The sequence below is a fragment of the Capricornis sumatraensis genome, chromosome 9 (genome assembly GCF_032405125.1).
Source record: "Capricornis sumatraensis isolate serow.1 chromosome 9, serow.2, whole genome shotgun sequence".
NCBI classification, from domain to species: Eukaryota; Metazoa; Chordata; class Mammalia; order Artiodactyla; family Bovidae; genus Capricornis; species Capricornis sumatraensis.
Genome location: NC_091077.1, coordinates 8,116,985 through 8,136,550, shown reverse-complemented (window position 1 = coordinate 8,136,550; position 19,566 = coordinate 8,116,985). Strand labels below are relative to the sequence as shown.

Genomic DNA, 19,566 nt, shown 5'->3' with positions numbered 1-19,566 from the left:
GTTCACCCAAACTCACGTCCATCGAGTTGGTGATGCCATCCAGCCATCTCATCCTCTGTCATCCCCTTCTCCTCCTGCCCCCAATCCCTCCCAGCATCAGAGTCTTTTCCAATGAGTCAGCTCTTCGCATGAGGTAGCAGAAGTATTGGAGTTTCAGCTTTAGCATCAGTCTTTCCAAAGAACACCCAGGACTGATCTCCTTTAGAGATTACGTCTCCTTAAAAAAAAAAAACCTAAGATCTGGGTGGCACATGTGAAAAGCTTTGCTATGTATTAAGTTTTATCTGTACAGTTACCCCTGTGTTTTCATGCTTTCCTCCTATACTTTTCTTTGTAGGCTGACATCAATTTTTCTTTCTTTCCTGCTTTGTTGAGCTGTAACTGACATCCAGCACTGTATGGGTTTAAAGTATACAACAGAATGACTTGATTTACACTTATTGTGAAATAATATTAGTTGACACCCAGCTGCTCATATAGATATGAAAAAGGTAAATGGTTTCCCTCGTGATGAGAATGGCTAGGGTTTACTTTCTTAGCAACTTTCAAATATACCCTACAGCAGTGTTAACTGCAGTCACCATGCTGTACATTACATCTCTAGGACTTGCTTATCTTATAACTGGAAGTTTGAATCACTGGATTTCATGTCTTTATTTTTTTATTGAATTCTTTATTATTTTTATTTTATAGCTTGCCGGGGTCCAGCCCCGGTGGATCCAGGGTGATTTGAAGCGGGGACGGTGTTGGCAAGGAAAAACTTATTTATTTAGAGATATAAGATTAGATTAGGAAGAAATGGTGGAGTAGGAAATTTAGGCGGAGAAAAAGAGGCTGAATAACTTGGTTTACGGGGAAAACCAATAAAACCTCGAGACAAGAGGTTTGCACCATCTACGTTAGGCCACCGGTGCCCACTTGAATATCGAAGGGTGCCCCACCTTAGGCTCCCTTTCGCGTGGATCTTAGCAGCCAGGGCAAGTAAGTAGACGTGGTGAGCCTCCCCACTCCAGATGGGAATTCAGCCAAAAAAGGGGAGAAAAGAACGACATAGGGAAGCCCAGCATCGGTGCGAGACTCCAAAAACTTTATTTTTCAAAACCAGATTATATACCCCAAGTTGTACACGAAGAAATAATGGAATATGCAGAGTTATGCAGGGGCAGCAGTCCTGACCCTCACTGAGACCAGGCTTTCTTTTTGCACACCCTCCTGTATACAAAAGGTCTCAGGTGGTTTATATTATCTTCTGGCCAAGAAGCCTGTTGACATTTTTATGGCTCTTTTTCTGGATAACTGTCTATCAACCAGAAAACTCTTTTTCCCTAGAAGTGTTTTTTCTTTACTCTGCCTCACCGTCAAAGTACTAAATAAAGTTACATTCCTGTAGAACAAAGGTGCAGTGGGTTATAACAAAGAAGGTACTTAACTCAAAGATCTAGTGTTGCTAATACCAGGGCTACTGCCTGTTTTTCTATCCAACTATCTCTACAAATAAAAGATCTGAAAATTTGGCAGCAAGTATTGGCTCAACAAATGAAACCTTTAATCAGTCCTATTCTAATGATTTTGACTTCTCGGAAGCCCCTACATTCCTAGGATGTTTTAAGCTTCCTGTGCCTCCCGAGGTCGGGGAGGCCTCAAACAATCACACGCACAGCTAGAAATCGCACGCAGGCAGGCTAGAAAGCCATCAGAGGGGTTTTTGGATTGAAACACCCTTTCAAATGCAGAAGACTAAAGCCCTGAGTTGACTTTTTCCAGAGTGTGTCAGAAGAGTGGAAAAGCAGAGTACAAAGGCCAGCAGACTTTGGTTTTTTTGGGGTACATGCTCAGGAAATACCAGGGGGAAGCCCTGAGATTTGACTTGCCTTGTCCATCAGATCTCTGCCGCGTGACCTTGTCACAGGTGGGATTCCTCACGCTGGCTCCCGGCAATGGCTGATTTTCAAGTTGTGTTGGTTTCAGCTGTATAGCTAAGTGATTCAGTACATACATCCATAATGGCTCAGCAGGTAAAGAGTTCATCTGCAATGCAGGAGACACAGGAGGCATAGGTTTGATCCCTGGGTGTGAAAGATTCCCTGGAGCCTTGAAGAAGTGGCAATTTATTCCAGTATTCTTGCCTGAAAAATCCCATGGACAGAGGAGCTTGGCAGGTGTACTTTAAAGGGTCAAAAAGAGTTGGACACGACTGAAGCAACTGAGTACAAATGCATATATATGTATAAACTTTTTCAGATTCTTTTCCCTTAAAAGTTGTTGCAAAGTATTGAGTATGGCTCCCTATTTTAATTATTATTGCTTTAAGATACAGTCTAATATTTTAAAGACTCTACCCTCTGAGTTGCTTCCCTCATGACTCAGTGGTAAAGAATCTGCCTGTCAATGCAAAAGATGTGGGTTTAGTCCATAAGTTTGGAAGATCCCCTGGAGAAGGAAACGGCAACCCACTCCAGTATGCTTGCCTGGGAAGTCCCATGGAGAGAGAAGCCTGGAGGACTACAGTCCACGGGGTCACAAAGAATCGGACACAACTGAGTGATTAAGCAACAACGACAAAATCCTCTGACTTGTGTATCTCCTTTGCGAATTTTTCCCCCAGTTTTCTGCTTTTGCTGATGATTGAGACTGATGATTGGTCATTTTGTTGAGTTTCAAATAAAAAAAGAAAAGAAAAAAGTTTCATAAAGAAAAAAGGGAGATGGGGAGAAAAGGAACTCCAGGAGGACTTCCATTTTGCAACTGAAATTGCAGGCAGCCAAAAGCGCAATGCAGCTTCCAGGTGGCATGAGGGATGGTGGACGGGAGGGAGGGTGATCTCGGAGCTTCCCCCAGGCCTGAAAGGCCCAGGGACCTTGCAAATCCTTCCAGAAGGGTTCCTTGGGCCGCAAGCTGACCTTTAGCCACTTCCTGTGTTCCTCCTGAAACAGGTGTCTCCCTTCTAACTCTTGAGAGTCACAGCTTCATTCTCCTTCAGTGGCTCTGGTTTAGGGGGCTTTCCACAAAACTCAGAGATGCAGTGGAGGCCCTTGGAGAGGCATCTCTCTGGTAAATAAGTCATTAGGCAGTGCGGCAGGGGACGGCTCCCCACGGCACTTCCTTCTAGAAGCTCTGGGTCTCTCGGGCCACCTGCAGCTCCAGCATCTCCAGAGAGCTGCCCCTGGGGGTGGTAACCTGAGCTCCTTTCAAGCCCCTCCCGTTCCCGTTGCTCTGGTCCCGCAGACAGGAGCATCTTGTGTCTTCTGTCTCCTTCCTGAGAGCTCCGGTTTGTGCTTGGCTGGCTACATCTTTTCCAACTCCTCTTGCTTGTCCATGGCTCTGCCTTCAAGAAAGGCAGTTGGAGAGTGGAATCCTCTTCAACACCTTGTTGTTACCAAACCAAACTTGGATCCACACGCCCATGCAGAGTAAAACCGATCTACCAACATCGAATTGTCCTGAAGGAAAGCACAGCGCTGACTGCAGGTGCCAAGCAAGGAGTCCAGGGCAGCTAGGGCTCAAAACCCCTGAGCTCCCAGGAGACTTTCAGGAAAGCATTTTTAAAGGCTAGATGAGGGAGTAGAGTTGCCGGGTATGGGATCAACTCACACAGTTCTCTGATTGGTTGATGGTGAGGTAACAGGGTGGTATCACAGGGGTTAACATTACCAGTCCTTAGGTGCCACAGGTCTGGGGGCTATGTGTTCATGATCATCACGAAGTGAATTTCTTCCATTTGGTGAGGGTTTTCACATTGGGCTTTCCTGGAGGCTTACACAGTTAAGAATCCACCTGCAATGCAGGAGACTTGGGTTTAGTCCCTGAGTTGGGAAGATCCCCTGGAGAAGGGAATGGCAACTCACTCCAGTATTCTTGCCTGGAGAATCCCATGGACAGAGGAGCCTGGTGGGCTACAGTCCAAAGGGTTGCTAAGAGTTGGACACAACTGAGTGACACACTTTCTTTTTTTTGCAAGACAACTCAGGAGATGTGCATCAGATACTGTTTTCTATGTATTTCAGGGAGGAGCTAAAGGTGAGGATATGGGGGAGGGGTCTGTCCCCTAGGGTCCTGCTCCATTACACCATCATCATGGACTCAAGTCATTCAGATTTCCCAGGTACACACCCCCTGGAATATTCTGGTATGTCCCAGTGAAGAAGGGAGGGTTGATTGCTTCCATTTTACATAATGAAGAAACTCAAGACTTTGGGTCCACTGTCCTAGGCCTTCTCCAGCCTAATTCTCTTGAATTTCAGTTTGCACTTTCTTCAAGCATGCTGAAGGTGGAAAGAGGGCCTCCTATACTCTTGCAGTAAGACCAAAATCTTAGGGTCTCCGCAAGCCCTGCAAAATCGTCCCAGGGGATGGCCTCATCTCCCTTTATCGCCCCTTCCCTGTTGGTCCTGTAGACCCTGTCTTTCCCGCACAGTACATCCCAGGGCTTTTGGGTGTACTGTTTCCCTGCAGGCCCTCTGCCAGGGGCATTCCTTCTTGTGTCTTATTCTGTAGCTTGATCCTCACTCCCTCAGGGGAATTTCTCTGACTCCACAGCCCTCGTGTGACCTAATTTGCCTTTTCCTCTTAGGACAATGACAGCTGAAATACTGACACTGGTGCAATTCTCAGACTGAAGCCTGTTTCTCCTGTTAAGACTCCAAGGTCCAGGAAGGCAGGGCCCAACACTGATTCAGTCACTGCTGTCTGCTGAGCAGCTGTCATGGGTTTGGCTCAATATATATATTCAGGGAAGATATTCTGCATGGGGATCTCACCGTCTCCCTTTCCAGATTAGCTCTTTTTTTAAAATTTTTAATTAGTTTAGTTTTGGTTGCTTTGGGTCTTTGTTGCTGCACGTGGGCTTTCTCTAGTTGCAGCGAGCAGGGGTACTCTCTGAGAAGTTACTCACTGGCTTCTCATTGCAGCGGGTTCTCTTATCGCAGAGCAGGGTCTCTAGGGCACAACACATTGCAACACGTGGGCTCGGTAGTTGCAGCGCGCAGGCATCGTTGCCCGGAGGCATGTGGAATCTTCTCAAACCAGGGATCGAACCCATGTCTCCTGCATTGCCAGGCGGATTTTTTTTTTTTTTTTTTATACCACTGAGCCACCAGGGAAGCCTGGAAGGACTTTTTACTTGCAACAAGTCAGGAAAACACCAGAGACTTTTTCCAAAGCAGTGTCTCCCTGAACAGCAAAACTGAGAAAATTTTAAGCCAAGGGGGCATATATTCATGAAGTGATTTGAGCAGAGGTGAATTCAGCCTAGAATTGGGACAAAGGTCCACAGCGTCCAAGCTTTGGTTGATTGAAGTCAGGAGGGTTTACACCATCATCCTATATTCCACCTGGGCAGGAGTCTTAGTTCCTGCAGAACTCAAAGATATATTACATGTATATCCTTTCAAGATTAACTAGGAGTCTGTTTTATCTCTGTGTTACAAGAAGGGGAACACTTTCCAGAACCCAAGAGCACGCTCCTGTCCAATACTCAGAAATGAATTGTCTGAGGAGACATACATGTTGACAAAGCGAGAGACTTTATTGGGAAAGTATGCCCGGGCAGAGAGCAGTAGGATAAGCGAAACCAGGAGAACTGCTCTGCCACGTGGCTCCCAGTGCCCAGTATTACGGTAATTGGCTTGGTTGCTGGGTTGTCTCTGGCCAATTACTCTGACTCCGGGTCTTTCCTGAAGGTGCACACACCGCATCAGCCAAGGTGGATCCCAGCGAGAAGGATCCTGGGGGGTTGGCGGGATATCTGAACCAGAGTCTCTCTCTGAGTTGTTTAGTTGCTAAGTCATGTCTGACGTTTTTGCGACCCCATGGACTATAGCCCTCCAGGCTCCTGTGTCCCTGGGATTCTCCAGGCAAGAAGACTGGAGTGGGTAGCCTTTCCCTTCTCCAGGGGATCTTCCGCAACCAGGGATGGAACCGCATCTCTGGTATTGCAGGCAGGTTCTTTACCGCTAAACCACCTTTTGACATTTCCCTCCTCAAGGGATTCTATGTCCCTTACCAGAACCCCCTGTTTAAGATAACTCATGCAGGTGGTCACTATTGGGCCTGGCTAGGGTGGGTGGCTTTAGTCAGTGGTTCCCCCTAACAACTGGACTATTGGCCTGTTTCTTGACTGCTTTTCCTTTATTCCTGCATCGTCTCACTTCCTTTAAGATAATTAATTACTTAGATGTGTTCAATGGCAAGCATTGAGGCCAGGCTTCAATCACAAAATGGCTTAGGCCAAAATGGTTTCTCTTACGTCAAGAAAACCATTGCTGGTTCCCTTTCTCTGGGGACCCCTAACTGATATGCTTATATTAATCTAATTATCTCTGTGGAACAACCACCAGGCTAATTTTAAGGGCTCGGCATGCCTCACCCAGGGTCACTGAGCTAAATGCCTAAGCCAAGACTTGAACCCAATACCACCCCTCTCCACTTCTCTCTCCTCCAGGCCCTCGTGGGTGACCAGTACGGTCCCTGCCCAGTCCCCACGCGGATCGAGGAAAAGGAGTGGGAGGCATTGAAGGCTCAGCTGACCGCCAGGCCCCGTGACCTGGAGCTGGTGGCACGAAGCTTCTGGAGGGACGAGAACGCGGTGCCCCCCGCCTACCTGCTGCAGGCCCTGGGCACTGGGGAGGCCTCTGGGCCTGAGGAGGCCACCCTGATCTCTGCACTGCGCTCTGGAGCCCAGGAGGCCCACAGGCTGGGGCTCATCAGCCAGGAGCAGTGGCACCGCTACTACCGGTCAGGTGAGGCTGCCAAGACTCCCCTCAGGGTCCCTGGGAAATCCCCAGGGGTTCAAAATACACATCACGCTTTATCCAAACACCACTGCCTGCATTTCTAAAAATGCCAAACCAACCTAGCTCCCGGAGGCCCAGTTCTGAGAAAGATTATTTTTCTCATCCAAGAAAGTGTAGTCACATCCTGGTTAATTTCAGCCTCTTAGGATTCTTCTCTTCGGGTTCCTTTCCTTCTCTCAGGCAGGCTCCTGGCTTTGGGGGACTTGTCCTAGGATGACCACCATCCCCATACACCTGGGACCGAGACCCTTCCAGGATTCAGGGTTTTTAGGGCCAAACCCAGGACAGTTCTGGGAAAACTGGAAGAGTGGGTCACCCCAGGCCAGCTGAGAGCCGGCTGCTACTGAGGAAATTGTCCTTCATCAATGTACCTGCCTCTGAAAACTGAAGCGAAGGAAGAAGTATCTTTTGCCCAAGGAGGGGAGTAGAGTTTCCCCACTGTGCTGAGTTCATCACCTGGCTCCCTCCTGCTCCCTTACCTCTCACCTCTCACCTCGTCCTCTGCCCCTTCCGTCCTCCACACCGGGCTAGCAGAAAGGTGTTTCTAAAAAGGCAGTGAGATCAAGCCATTGCCCCATCCTTTGCTGACTCAGGAAAGAAATACGTTCTTTCAGTAAGAAAAAGGTTCTTATTATTTATGGATTAGTAACAGACAGAGTCGGACGCGACTGAAGCGACTTAGCAGCAGGAGCAGCATGACAGTTTACATCACCCACCATATCCTTTATACAATTTTATTTATTCTTTTCGCTGTGCGGAGCCTTCTTCCTCGCTGCGAGGCTTTCTCTAGTTGCAGAGCGTGGGGGCCACTCTTCAGACGCGGTGCGCCAGCTTCTCATTGCGGTGGCTTCTCTTGTTGCAAAGCAGAGGCTCTAGGGCGCGAAAGCCTCAGTAATTGCAGTGTGCACTCAGTAGTTGCCGTTTCCTGGGCTCTAGAGCACAGATTCAATAGGTGTGGGGCACCATCTTAGTTGCTCTGTGGCATCTGGGATCTGCCCGGATCAGGGATCAAACCCGTATCGCCTACAGTAGCAGACAGATTCTTTACCACCAAGTCACCACGGAAGCCCTCACATGATTAAATATATGAATTTATATTATCCAAACTATTAACCATATGAATTCATGTTATCCATACTATTAAATATATAAATTTATGTTGTAAAATATTGAATATATGAATTTATATTACCCACACTATAAAATATATAAATTCATTTGATCAACATATTACATAAATTGATTTATTTAAAGGTATTGAATGTAGCAATTTATACTAATAGTATTTTATTACAATATATTGACTGCTATTTATTGTATATATAGTAATTCTAGTAAGGACATAATCCATTTTTAAAAATCTTATTTGAGGATAAGTTTAGATTAACAAAAAAGTTACAGTGTTATAAAGCACTACACTACACTACAAAGATAGTGTAGATTTCTCTTACTCATATAAGAGTAATGTTTTGTATGATCGAGGTACATTTACCGGAACTCAGAAATGAACATCGATATTTACCATCTGTACAAGGCTAGTAACTAGACCCCAGACTTCACCTGGATTTCTGCAGTTCTCCCATCAACGCCTTTCTGTCCCAGGATTCCACACTGCATTTCATCCTTTGTCTCCTTAGGCTCCTCTGGTCTGTAACAGGTTTTCAGGACTGTTTTGAGGAGTACTGGCCAGGTCTTTAATAGAATGTCCCTCAGTCTGGGCTTGGCTGGTGCTTTCTCATGGTTTGACTGGGATTATAGGTGTGGGGGGCCTGGCGAATCCCATGGACAGACAGAGGAGCCTGGTGGGCTGCCGTCTATGGGGTCGCACAGAGTTGGACGCGACTGAAGCGACTTAGCAGCAGCAGCAGCAGCAGCAGCAGCATAGGTGTGGGGGGAGGAAGACCACGGAGCTGAAATTCCCTCGCCACCCCATCGTCTCAGGAGTAGCTGAGGCCCACCTGGCATCGCAGGCGGGGCTGACCTTGACTGGCTGAGACTAGTAAGGACAGGCCAGTTTTGGACACACCGTCTGTGTGTGTAACAATGTGGAGTCCACTGTTTGTCGAGCACTTACTCGGTCACTATAGCTTGCTCTACGACACAAGGCCAAGTGTGCCAGTTGTTCTCAGAGAGATAGCTGACCCTGGGGTCATGCTCAGCATCGGGGGTCTGCACTTTGGGATGGGCCCGGATTAGCATCTCAGCCCTGCCCCTTTCCAGGCATGACCTCTGGCAGGCTTGGAGCCTCTGTTTCTTCATCTGTAAAATGGAACTAGTCAGAAGTCGTACCTAGGAGAGTCGTTATGGAGACCTGAAAGGTCCTGTCTCAGCCGTGATCTTATTCAACAATAAGATCACTAAGCAATTATGTCAAACTTCACCCATTAGTAAGTCCCATCTGAAAGAACAAATAGAAATTCCTAGACATCAGCAAAAAGCACAAATGGGTGTGGAGTCAGAGGCAAGTCATAGACGGTATCTTCAGACCATACTATTTTTCAGGCACCCTGCTAAACTTTCTTAAAAAAATTGTCTTTTTAATCTTGAAATAGAGTTTCACAAGAAATTGGAAAAAAAAAATAGAGGAAGAGGTTTTATGTATCCTTTACCCAGATTTCCCCAAAGGTAACATCTTGCATAACTAGGGTGCAATATTATAACCAGGAAGTGGACATTGTTAGAATACAGAGAGAGTAACAGAAACCGTTTGTGCATGTGCGTGTATGAGCCTTTTCTTTCTCTGCAATTTTATCACTTGTATAGCTTCAAGTAACCAGCATGGTTGATACACAAGGACTGTTCCCTGACCACAGGCTCCCTCCCACTGCCATTTAGAGCTACACTCACCCCTCCCCACAAACCCCAGCCTTGGCAGGCCCTAACCCAACTCCATCTCATTTATTTTATTTCGACCATGTCACAGAAGATAAAATCGCAGACCATAACCTTTTGTTCCTTCAGCATAATACACTCAGCTTTTCACAAGCATTATTTCATAGAAAATCCTCATAGCAGCCCTTTCAATTTTGGGATTAGTACTCACGTTAAAGGGAAGAAACAGATTCAGAGAGGTGCAGTAATTTTTCCCAAGGTCACACAGCCTGTTACTGGCAGACAGTCTTGGACTGGTTCATGCCAAAAATGTGTCCAAGAAGCATCCCATTTAAGGACTGTGAGTTGCCTTTGTCTCTGATCTCCATTCATGAGGCTAAGGGGGTTGTGGGGTCAGACCAAGGAGGACTTTTGAGTGGCTGTTGTCTTTGGCTCTGTGACTGAGTCCTGTCTCCAAGGGCATGACTCACTCAGCTGCAGAGATCTGGGAGCCTCTGATGAGCCCAGGGCAGTTTCAGAAATAACTCGAACCTGACTGCTATTTCAAAACAGAGGCCTCTAAGGAGAAGTCAGTGTGGGCTCTTGGCTCTAAAAGATACAGGTCCTCAGGGCAGCTGCTGCATTCTCTGGGACAGGAGTCAGCAAACCGTGGCCCAAGGGCTAAACCCAGCCCACTGCTTGTTTTTATAAATAAAGTTTTATTGGAACACACTCAAGCACATTAGTTTGTAAGTTATCTATGGCTGCTTTCACATGGCATGAAATTAACCACTTTGAAACGAACAATTCCTGTATACAAGTGTTTGAGCTTTTGTTTTCAGTTCTTTTGGGGCCACACCTAAGAGCTATATAAACTCCATATTTAACTATTTTGAGTTTGATGGCATTGTTTTATGATGAGACTGCTTCACATACACATTGCTTCACAACAACCTGTGTGTTGCCTACACCAAGGTATCTTTGATTTTGCTGTTGCTGTTGTTCAGTTGCTAAGTCATGTCTGACTATTTGCAGTCCTATGGGCTGCAGCATGTCAGGCTCCTCTGTCCCTCACTATCTCACAGAATTTGCTCAAATTTGTGTCCCTGGAATTGGTGATGCTATCTAACCATCTCATCCTGTGCTGCCCCATTTTTGCCTTCAGTTTTTCCCAGCATCAGAGTCTTTTCCAGTGAGTCCGCTCTTCTCGAGTAGTGCCTAAATCAATGCTGCTCTTGGTGTGGCCTCTGAACCCCAGCCTCAGCATCACCTGGGAGCTTGTTGGAAATTCAAACCATAGTCCCTACCCCGACATGCAGAATCAGAACTTCTGGAGCTGGGGTCCAGCCATGTAGGTTTTTGTGAGCCCCCAAGTGATTCTGGCACATTGTGGCCTCAAGCCAAACCTGGCCCACCATTTGTTTTTATGAATAAAGTTTTGTTGGAACACACTGGAGCCCATTCCTTTGCATGTTGTTTATAGTTATGCCAAATGACTCTGGCCCACATTAAGCCTGAATTCCCGTGTTCTCGTTCCTGGAATATGTCTCCCAAGTGTCCCCATTTGAGCCAGCTGATGACATAATGCTTCTACCCTCTTCTACTTTTGCAGTCATCGAGTGGGAAATAGAACGGGCCCTGCTGAGCTCAACGGTTGGGGACCACAGGGCAACAGTCTTCCTGAGAGATATCCAAGGCCTCAATAAACACATTCTGGAAGACTGTGCCCTCAAAATGGTGGACCGTCTTGCAGATGGTTGCCTGGACACGGATGCCCAGAACCTTCTCAGCAACCTCAAGGGGCGCATCGCTGACCGGCAGCCTGGAGTTCTCAAGGCCCACCACCTAGCGTGGAGCCGAGACCTGGTGAACCCCAAAAACAAGGCTCATGCCCGATACCTGAAGGAGCTGGGGGAGCAGTTTGTGGCCAGGGCCAACCATCAGGTTCTTGAGTGCCTCCGGGAGCTGGAGGCGGGCAGGCAGGAGTTGGCGTGGCTCTACCAGGAGATCCGCCACCACCTGGGACTCAGTGCCGAGGTCAACCGGACCTTCTGTGGACGCCAGGAGCTCCTGACCCAGCTGGGGCAGCGACTGCGACAGAGTGATGGCCGCCCCCACCCACCCCTGGTGCTTTTTGGACCCCCAGGCATCGGAAAGACGGCTCTGATGTGCAAGCTGGCTGAGCAGATGTCGGGGCTGCTCGGCCGCAAGACAGTGACCATTCTGCGGCTTCTGGGGACATCTCAGATGAGCTCTGAGGCCCGAGGCCTGCTCCAGAGCATCTGCTTCCAGGCGTGCGTGGCCTACGGGCTGCCCCTGCCCCCTGCTCAGGTCCTAGAGGCCCACACCAGGCTGGTCCAGTTTTTCCACGTCCTCCTCCACACCGTCTCCAGCCGAAACTTTGAGTCCCTCGTGATCCTGCTGGATTCGGTGGATGAGGTGGACCCTGTCCACTGTGCTAGGAGGATCCCCTGGCTGCCTCCCAAATGTCCTCCGAGGGTCCACCTCATCGTCTCAGCCTGCTCTGGACAGCGGGGGGTTTTAGACTCCATGCGGCAGGTGCTCACAGACCAAGGGGCTTACTGGGAGGTGAAACCCCTCTCTGGAAACCAAGGGCAAGAGATGATCCAGCTCCTGCTGGCCGCCTCGAGGAGGACACTGAGTCAGGTGCAGAGGGACATGCTCTGGGCCAGCCTCCCAGAGTGTGGACACCCAGGGCGGCTGAGACTGGCTTTCGAGGAGGCCCGGAAGTGGGCCTCCTTCACTGTGCCAGCCCCGCTGGCCTCCACTGCTAAGGAGGCAATGCAACAGCTGTGTGCCCGCCTGGAGCAGACACACGGGCGGCTCCTGGTGGCCCGCGTGCTGGGCTACATTGTGTCTTCCCGGTGAGTCTCTGCTGGGTTCACTCTGTTTTGAACTGTACGCGTGCATTCTTCTCCAAGGGCTGCCATAACAACCTGGGTGCCTTAGAACAATGGAAGTCTATTCTCTCACAGTTCTGAGGGCCAGAGTCTGAAATCGAGGTGTCAGCAGAGCCACACTCCTGGAGGCTCTGGAGGAGACTCTGTTCTGGGCATTCTCCTTCGTTTCCGGCGCTGCCGGCCGTGCTCAGCGTGCCTGGGGTTGTGGAAGCATCACTCCAGTCTCCACCTCTGTCATCTTGTGGCCTCCTCCCTGTGTGTCTCTCTGTCTGAATTTCCCTCTTTTCTTGGAAGGACATCACTCATTGGCTTAGGGTCTACTCCTGTCCAGTATTGTTACTGAGCGGGGTTCTTGGCCTTGTCCAGTATTGTTACTGACTGGGGTTCTTGGCCTTCTTGATCAATAGAAATTGATCAGAGGCCAGACAAGAAATCCAGGCAAGGCTTTACTGGTACTTCTGCTGTGAGCTCAGGCTTTCCAGGTGGCGCTGGGTGGTAAAGAACTTGCCTGCCAATGCAGGAGAGGCAAGAGACATGGGTTTGATCCCTGGGTCAGGAAGATCCCCTGGAGGAGGGCATGACAATCCACTCCAATATTCTTGCCTGGGAAATCCCATGGACAGAAGAGCCTGGTGGGTTATAGCCCATGGGGTTGCAAAGAATCGGACACAACTGAAGCAATTTAGCATGCATGAATTGCTGCAGCAGGGGGGAGGGAGAGCAAACGACAATCTCCTTTGCTTGCTTGCTTGCTCCCAGTGAGCTGGTTCCTTATTTGGATGAAGGTCAGCTGTCGGGCGGGAGGGGTAGCTTAGGTGGTTTGTCCACCCCTCTGGTGGTGTGGTGGGCAGGGGGCCTGTGAAACTCCCTGCTTTTGCTCCCAGCTCTTCCGAAGCGGCAGTCGAGTTTTTGCTCTTTTTCTGTCTTATCCATACTTTCCCCAGTGGTGCGTGCATGAAGCTATTTTCAGCTCTTTATAGTTTGTTTCTATTCTGTTGTTTGAGCAGACGTTTGTCCAGGTGCAAGCACCGCCGCAAAGGGCCCCAGGTCCCAGGTCCCAGCCTGTCTCAGTGGGACCTCATCTTGACCACATCCCCAAAGACTGGTGTCAAATAAGGTCCTATTCACAGGGTCCCCATGGGCATGAATTTTGAGGAACACTTTTCAACCCAGTATCATGCATACCACAAAGTTCACCCTTTTGAAGTGTCCAGTTTAGCAGCACTCAGTACGTCCACAGTGTTGTGCTACCGATAACCATGAGGAATGGTTCCTTGCCCTGCAAGGGAGACCCTGTCCCCGTCGGCAGTCACTCCTCATCCTCCTCTCCCAGTCCCTGGCGGCCGTGAATCTGCTTTCCGTCTCCACGCATTTGTCTAGGTTATCTCTCTTTCCTTCTGTCTATGTATCTGTCTATGTAGCATCACCGATGCAATGGACACGGACGTGGGTGAACTTCGGGAGATGGTTAGGGACAGGGAGGCCTGGCATGCTGCAGTCCACAGGCCTGCAAAGAGTTGCAAAGAGATGACTTAGTGACTGAACAGCTACAGCAACACGGATCTGTCCATCACCTGCCGGGGCTTCCCAGGCGGTGCTCGTGGTAAAGAACCCTCCTGGCGATGCAGCAGGTGTAAGAGATGCGGGTTCGATCCCTGGGTTGGGAAGATCCTCTGGAGAAGGGAATGGCAACCCACTCCAGTATGCTTGGCTGGAGAATGCCGTGGACGGAGGAGCCTGGTGGGCTACAGTTCATGGGCTCAGCACATCACCTCTCATCTGTCTATCATGCTGCTGACACCTAGTGGTTGGAGGCTAGGAGCTCTCCTAGCATCCTAGGTGATCTGACCCTTAGCATCACAGTGGGAGGCTGAGAAACTCTGTTAGGCATGCATTCTGGCCTTTTCAAACACCTCTGTACAGAGTGGGTTGCTGAGTGTCCGTTGTATACGGCTGCTGAAAGAAATAATGCGATTAGACTTGCAAGTAGACATCACTGGCCAAGGTCCCTCAGCCAGCACCACATGCAGTGTGGTGTGACCTCCCACACAGAGCCTGTCTGCAGTGCAGGAAAGGCAGGTCTCACGATGGGCAGCCGCTGCATCGCCAGGAGGGTTCTTTACCACTAGCACCGCCTGGGTCCACATTGTCACGGGGATGTCTTTGGGGATGGAGAAGGGCTCTTAACCTAGTGGTTCGGCTGTGACCTTAGGCACATCCCCCAATGCACAGCTCTAGCACCGTCCAATAGAATATTGGCAGTGAGGGCAACGTTCTATATCTCATTGTCCACAGTGGTAACCACGAGCCACGTGTGGCAAATAAACACTTGAAAGCCAGCTTATCCATCCCAGAAACCAGATTTTAAACTTTATTAATTTTTAACTTCTGTGTGGCTGGTGATGACTATACTGGATATCATAGCTCTAGACTCAATGAGACACAACATCTTCAAGAGCAGGGATGGAATTGAATTCCTCTCCCCCTGGCCATCCAGGACCATGAATACACAAACCTCAGTTTCCCCATCTGACAAACGGAAGAAGGCCCCCTCCTGCACAATTCCAGCTCTTGAGGGCACCTTATCAGAGGGACTCACGTGCTCCAAGAACCATCTCTCCCCTGCCGCTTACCTCATCTCTCTCCTTCCTGTGAGTTGGCTTACCTTCTTCCTAGCAACTGGTGTTACTGTTTCTATTTTTCCCGGTTATTTTCTATGTGGCTCTCTGCGCTAGATCAGCTTTGTGGGCCTCTAGCTCTCTGTCCTCCAGGGGGCAGCACAGAGATGACACTCCATGAACAGGGGTTAAGCAAAAGTGCCCACACTTTACTGATGTCAGTGGTCTTCCAGGATGCAGCCCTCTGCTTCTCTGAGAATGAATGGACTGGCCTGGTCCCTACCCAGAGGGCCCCATGCAGGGATGTGATGCCAGAGAAGTGTGTCCCATTTCTTTGATCTGGTGGACAAGCCATTCATTGTGCCTGAAACCGCCAAGAGAGACTCTAAGCCTGGTTTGTTTCGAGAGTATACTGAAGATTGAGAAAGAAGATTTTATTCTTTTTTTTTCCTTATGGCTGCACCTCGAGGTATGTGGCTTCCCTCATAGCTCAGTTGGTAAAGAATCTGCCTGCAATACGGGAGATCCCAGTTCAATTCCTGGGTCAGGAAGATCCGCTGGAGAAGGGATAGGCTACCCACTCCAGTACTCTTGGACTTCCCTTGTGGCTCAGCTGGTAAAGAATCGCCTGCAATGCGGGAGACCTGGGTTCAATCCCTGGGTCAGGAAGATCCCCTGGAGAAGGGGAAGGCTACCCACTCCAGTATTCTGGCCTGGAGAATTCCATGGACTGTATGTATAGTCCATGGGGTCGCAAAGAGTCAGACACGACTGAGCGACCTTCCCTTTCACTTTCAAGGTATGTGGCATCGTAGTTCCCTGACCAGGGATCAAAGCTGTGCCCCCTGCATTGGAAGCAGAGTCTTCACTACTGGACTGCCAGGGAAATCCCAGAAGATTCTATTCTGAAAGAGGAAATGTTTGAGGAAACACTGGACCACCCATGTAAACCCTCGTGTTGTGGCTCCCAGGAATATTGGTTTGGAAAGACCTGTCAAGAGGAGAAAAGCAGATTAGGGAGATGGCTGGCTACTCCAATGGGGAAACTGGTGAACACCGCCAGTGACTCAGCTGTGACTGTTAAAGATGAGATGATCTCGTGGAGGAGATCTCAGAGAATACTGATAACACCTACCTCGTTGGACAACAGAAAATTCGAAGTGAGCAGGCATTCTGTATGTGTAAAGAATGTGGGAAGTGTTTTCAGCAAAATGAAGACTAATCAATCAGTTCAGTTCAGTTCAGTTGCTCAGTCATGTCCAACTCTTTGCGACCCCATGAATCGCAGCACGCCAGGCCTCCCTGTCCATCATCATCTCCCGGAGTTCACTCAACTCACGTCCATCGAGTCAGTGATGCCATCCAGCCATCTCATCCTCGGTCGTCCCCTTCTCCTCCTGCCCCCAATCCCTCCCAGCATCAGAGTCTCTTCCAATGAGTCAACTCTTCACATGAGGTGTCCGAAGTACTGGAGCTTCAGCTTTAGCATCATTCCTTCCAAAGAAATCCCAGGGTTGATCTCCTTCAGAATGGACTGGTTGGATCTCCTTGCAGTCCAAGAGACTCTCAAGAGTCTTCTCCAACACCACAGTTCAAACACATCAATTCTTCGGCGCTCAGCCTTCTTCACAGTCCAACTCTCACATCCACACATGACCACAGGAAAAACCATAGCCTTGACTAGACGGACCTTAGTCGGCAAAGTAATGTCTCTGCTTTCGAATAGGCTATCTAGGTTGGTCATAACTTTTCTTCCAAGGAGTAAGCGACTTTTAATTTCATGGCTGCAGTCACCATCTGCAGTGATTTTGGAGCCCCAAAAAATAAAGTCTGACACTGTTTCCCCTTCTATTTCCCATGAAGTGATGGGACCGGATACCACGATCTTTGTTTTCTGAATGTTGAGCTTTAAGCCAACTTTTTCACTCTCCTCTTTCACTTTCATCAAGAGGCTTTTTAGCCCCTCTTCACTTTCTGCCATAAGGGTGGTGTCATGTGCATATCTGAGGTTATTGATATTTCTCCTGGCAATCTTGACTCCAGCTTGTGTTTCTTCCAGTCCAGCGTTTCTCATAATGTCCTCTGCATAGAAGTTAAATAAGCAGGGTGACAATATACAGCCTTGACGTACTCCTTTTCCTATTTGGAACCAGTCTGTTGTTCCATGTCCAGTTCTTAGTGTTGCTTCCTGACCTGCATGTAGGTTTCTCAAGAGGCAGGCCAGGTGGTCTGGTATTCCCATCTCTTGAAGAATTTTCCACAGTTTATTGTGATCCACACAGTCAAAGGCTTTGGCATAGTCAATAAAGCAGAAATAGATATTTTTCTGGAACTCTCTTGGTTTTTCCATGATCCAGCAGATGTTGGCAATTTGATCTCTGGTTCCTCTGCCTTTTCTAAATCCAGCTTGAACATCTGGAAGTTCACAGTTCACATATTGCTGAAGCCTGGCTTGGAGAATTTTGAGCATTACTTTACTAGCATGTGAGATGAGTGCAATTGTGCGGTAGTTTGAGCATTCTTTTGCATTGCCTTTCTTTGGGATTGGAATGAAAACTGACCTTTTCCAGTCCTGTGGCCACTGCTGAGTTTTCCAAATTTGTGGCATATTGAGTGCAGCACTTTCACAGCATCATCTTTCAGGATTTGGAACAGCTCAACTGGAATTCCATCACCTCCACTAGCTTTGTTTGTAGTGATGCTTTCTAAGGCCCACTTGACTTCACTTTCCAAGATGTCTGGCTCTAGATTAGTGATCACATCATCATGATTATCTGGGTCGTGAAGATCTTTTTTGTACAGTTCTTCTGTGTATTCTTGCCACCTCTTCTTAATATCTTCTGCTTCTGTTAGCTCCATACTATTTCTGTCCTTTATTGAGCCCATCTTTGCATGAAATGTTCCCTTGGTATCTCTAATTTTCTTGAAGAGATCTCTAGTCTTTCCCATTCTGTTGTTTTCCTCTATTTCTTTGCATTGATTGCTGAAGAAGGCTTTCTTATCTCTTCTTGCTATTCTTTGGAACTCTGCATTCAATGCTTATATCTTTCCTTTTCTCCTTTGCTTTTTACCTCTCTTCTTTTCATAGCTATTTGTAAGGCCTCCCCAGACAGCCATTTTGCTTTTTTGCATTTCTTTTCCATGGGGATGGTCTTGATCCCTGTCTCCTGTACAATGCCACGAACCTCATTCCATAGTTCATCAGGCACTCTATCTATCAGATCTAGGCCCTTAAATCTATTTCTCATTTCCACTGTATGATCATAAGGGATTTGATTTAGGTCTTACCTGAATGGTCGAGTGGTTTTCCCTACTTTCTTCAATTTGAGTCTGAATTTGGTAATAAGGAGTTCATGATCTGAGCCACAGTCAGCTCCTGGTCTTGTTTTTGTTGACTGTATAGAGCTTCTCCATCTTTGGCTGCCAAGAATATAATCAATCTGATTTTGGCGTTGACCACCTGGTGATGTCCATGTGTAGAGTCTTCTCTTGTGTTGTTGGAAGAGGGTGTTTGCTATGACCAGTGCATTTTAAATGGAGTAGCCATCATGGTCAACAAAAGAGTCCGAAATGCAGTACTTGGATGCAATCTCAAAAACAACAGAATGATCTGTGTTCGTCTCCAAGGCAAACCATTCAATATCACAGTTATCCAAGTGTATGCCCCAACCAGTAACGCTGAAGAAGCTGAAGTTGAATGGTTTTATGAAGACCTACAAGACCTTTTAGAACTAACACCCAAAAAAGATGTCCTTTTCATTATAGGGGACTGGAATGCAAAAGTAGGAAGTCAAGAAACACCCGGAGTAACAGGCAAATTTGGGCTTGGAATGTGGAATGAAGCAGGGCAAAGACTAATAGAGTTTTGCCAAGACTAATCAATATCAGGGAATTGAACACACACACACACAAGCTGTTTGTATTCCTTGTAAGCAGAAGCCAGTCTCCCTCTCTCATCTGCTTTGAAATGAACTCTGCTTGTTCTCCAAGCCAGAGGAAATTTGTGGACAAGTCCCTTAGTTTCTCCAGGCAAATGCTTGCAGGTATTATGGAGTCCATTCCAGTCCAATGCTTATCGTGTTTAAAGCCACTTCCTTTTTCAGGCAAAAACACATGGGGTGGTTTATGCATTATTTTCCTAAGTTAGTTCTCTTCCTGTGCTACTTGACTCATCTGAGATTGGGGGAGGGATGGTTCAGGGTTCTGTAGGTGTGAGAGGGAAGGAAAGATCAGCAAATGTCTTACTTGATGGGTACAGCTAGAACCAGGCATGAGTGCCAGCTAACCATGGGCACTGCCCAAACGCTGATCTCCATGGTGAACCCTTCGGTGATGGGCAGGGTGCCATAGAGCTGGTCACATCTGTCCCTCCCTCAGCTTCTGCCTTCTCCAAATGCAGGAGACACAGGTGTGCTCCCACGTCCG

The 19,566-nt window shown here is 48.1% G+C and overlaps 1 protein-coding gene across 1 annotated transcript in view; it reads left to right on the top strand.

The window, feature by feature from the left end:
* Nucleotides 1-19,566, top strand: part of NWD1 (NACHT and WD repeat domain containing 1) — a 76,089-nt gene that overhangs the window by 4,134 nt on the left and 52,389 nt on the right. Inside the window, 2 exon segments of the mRNA XM_068981238.1 lie at nt 6,440-6,737; nt 11,215-12,487. Of these exon segments, the coding sequence (XP_068837339.1) occupies nt 6,440-6,737; nt 11,215-12,487 (1,571 nt within the window).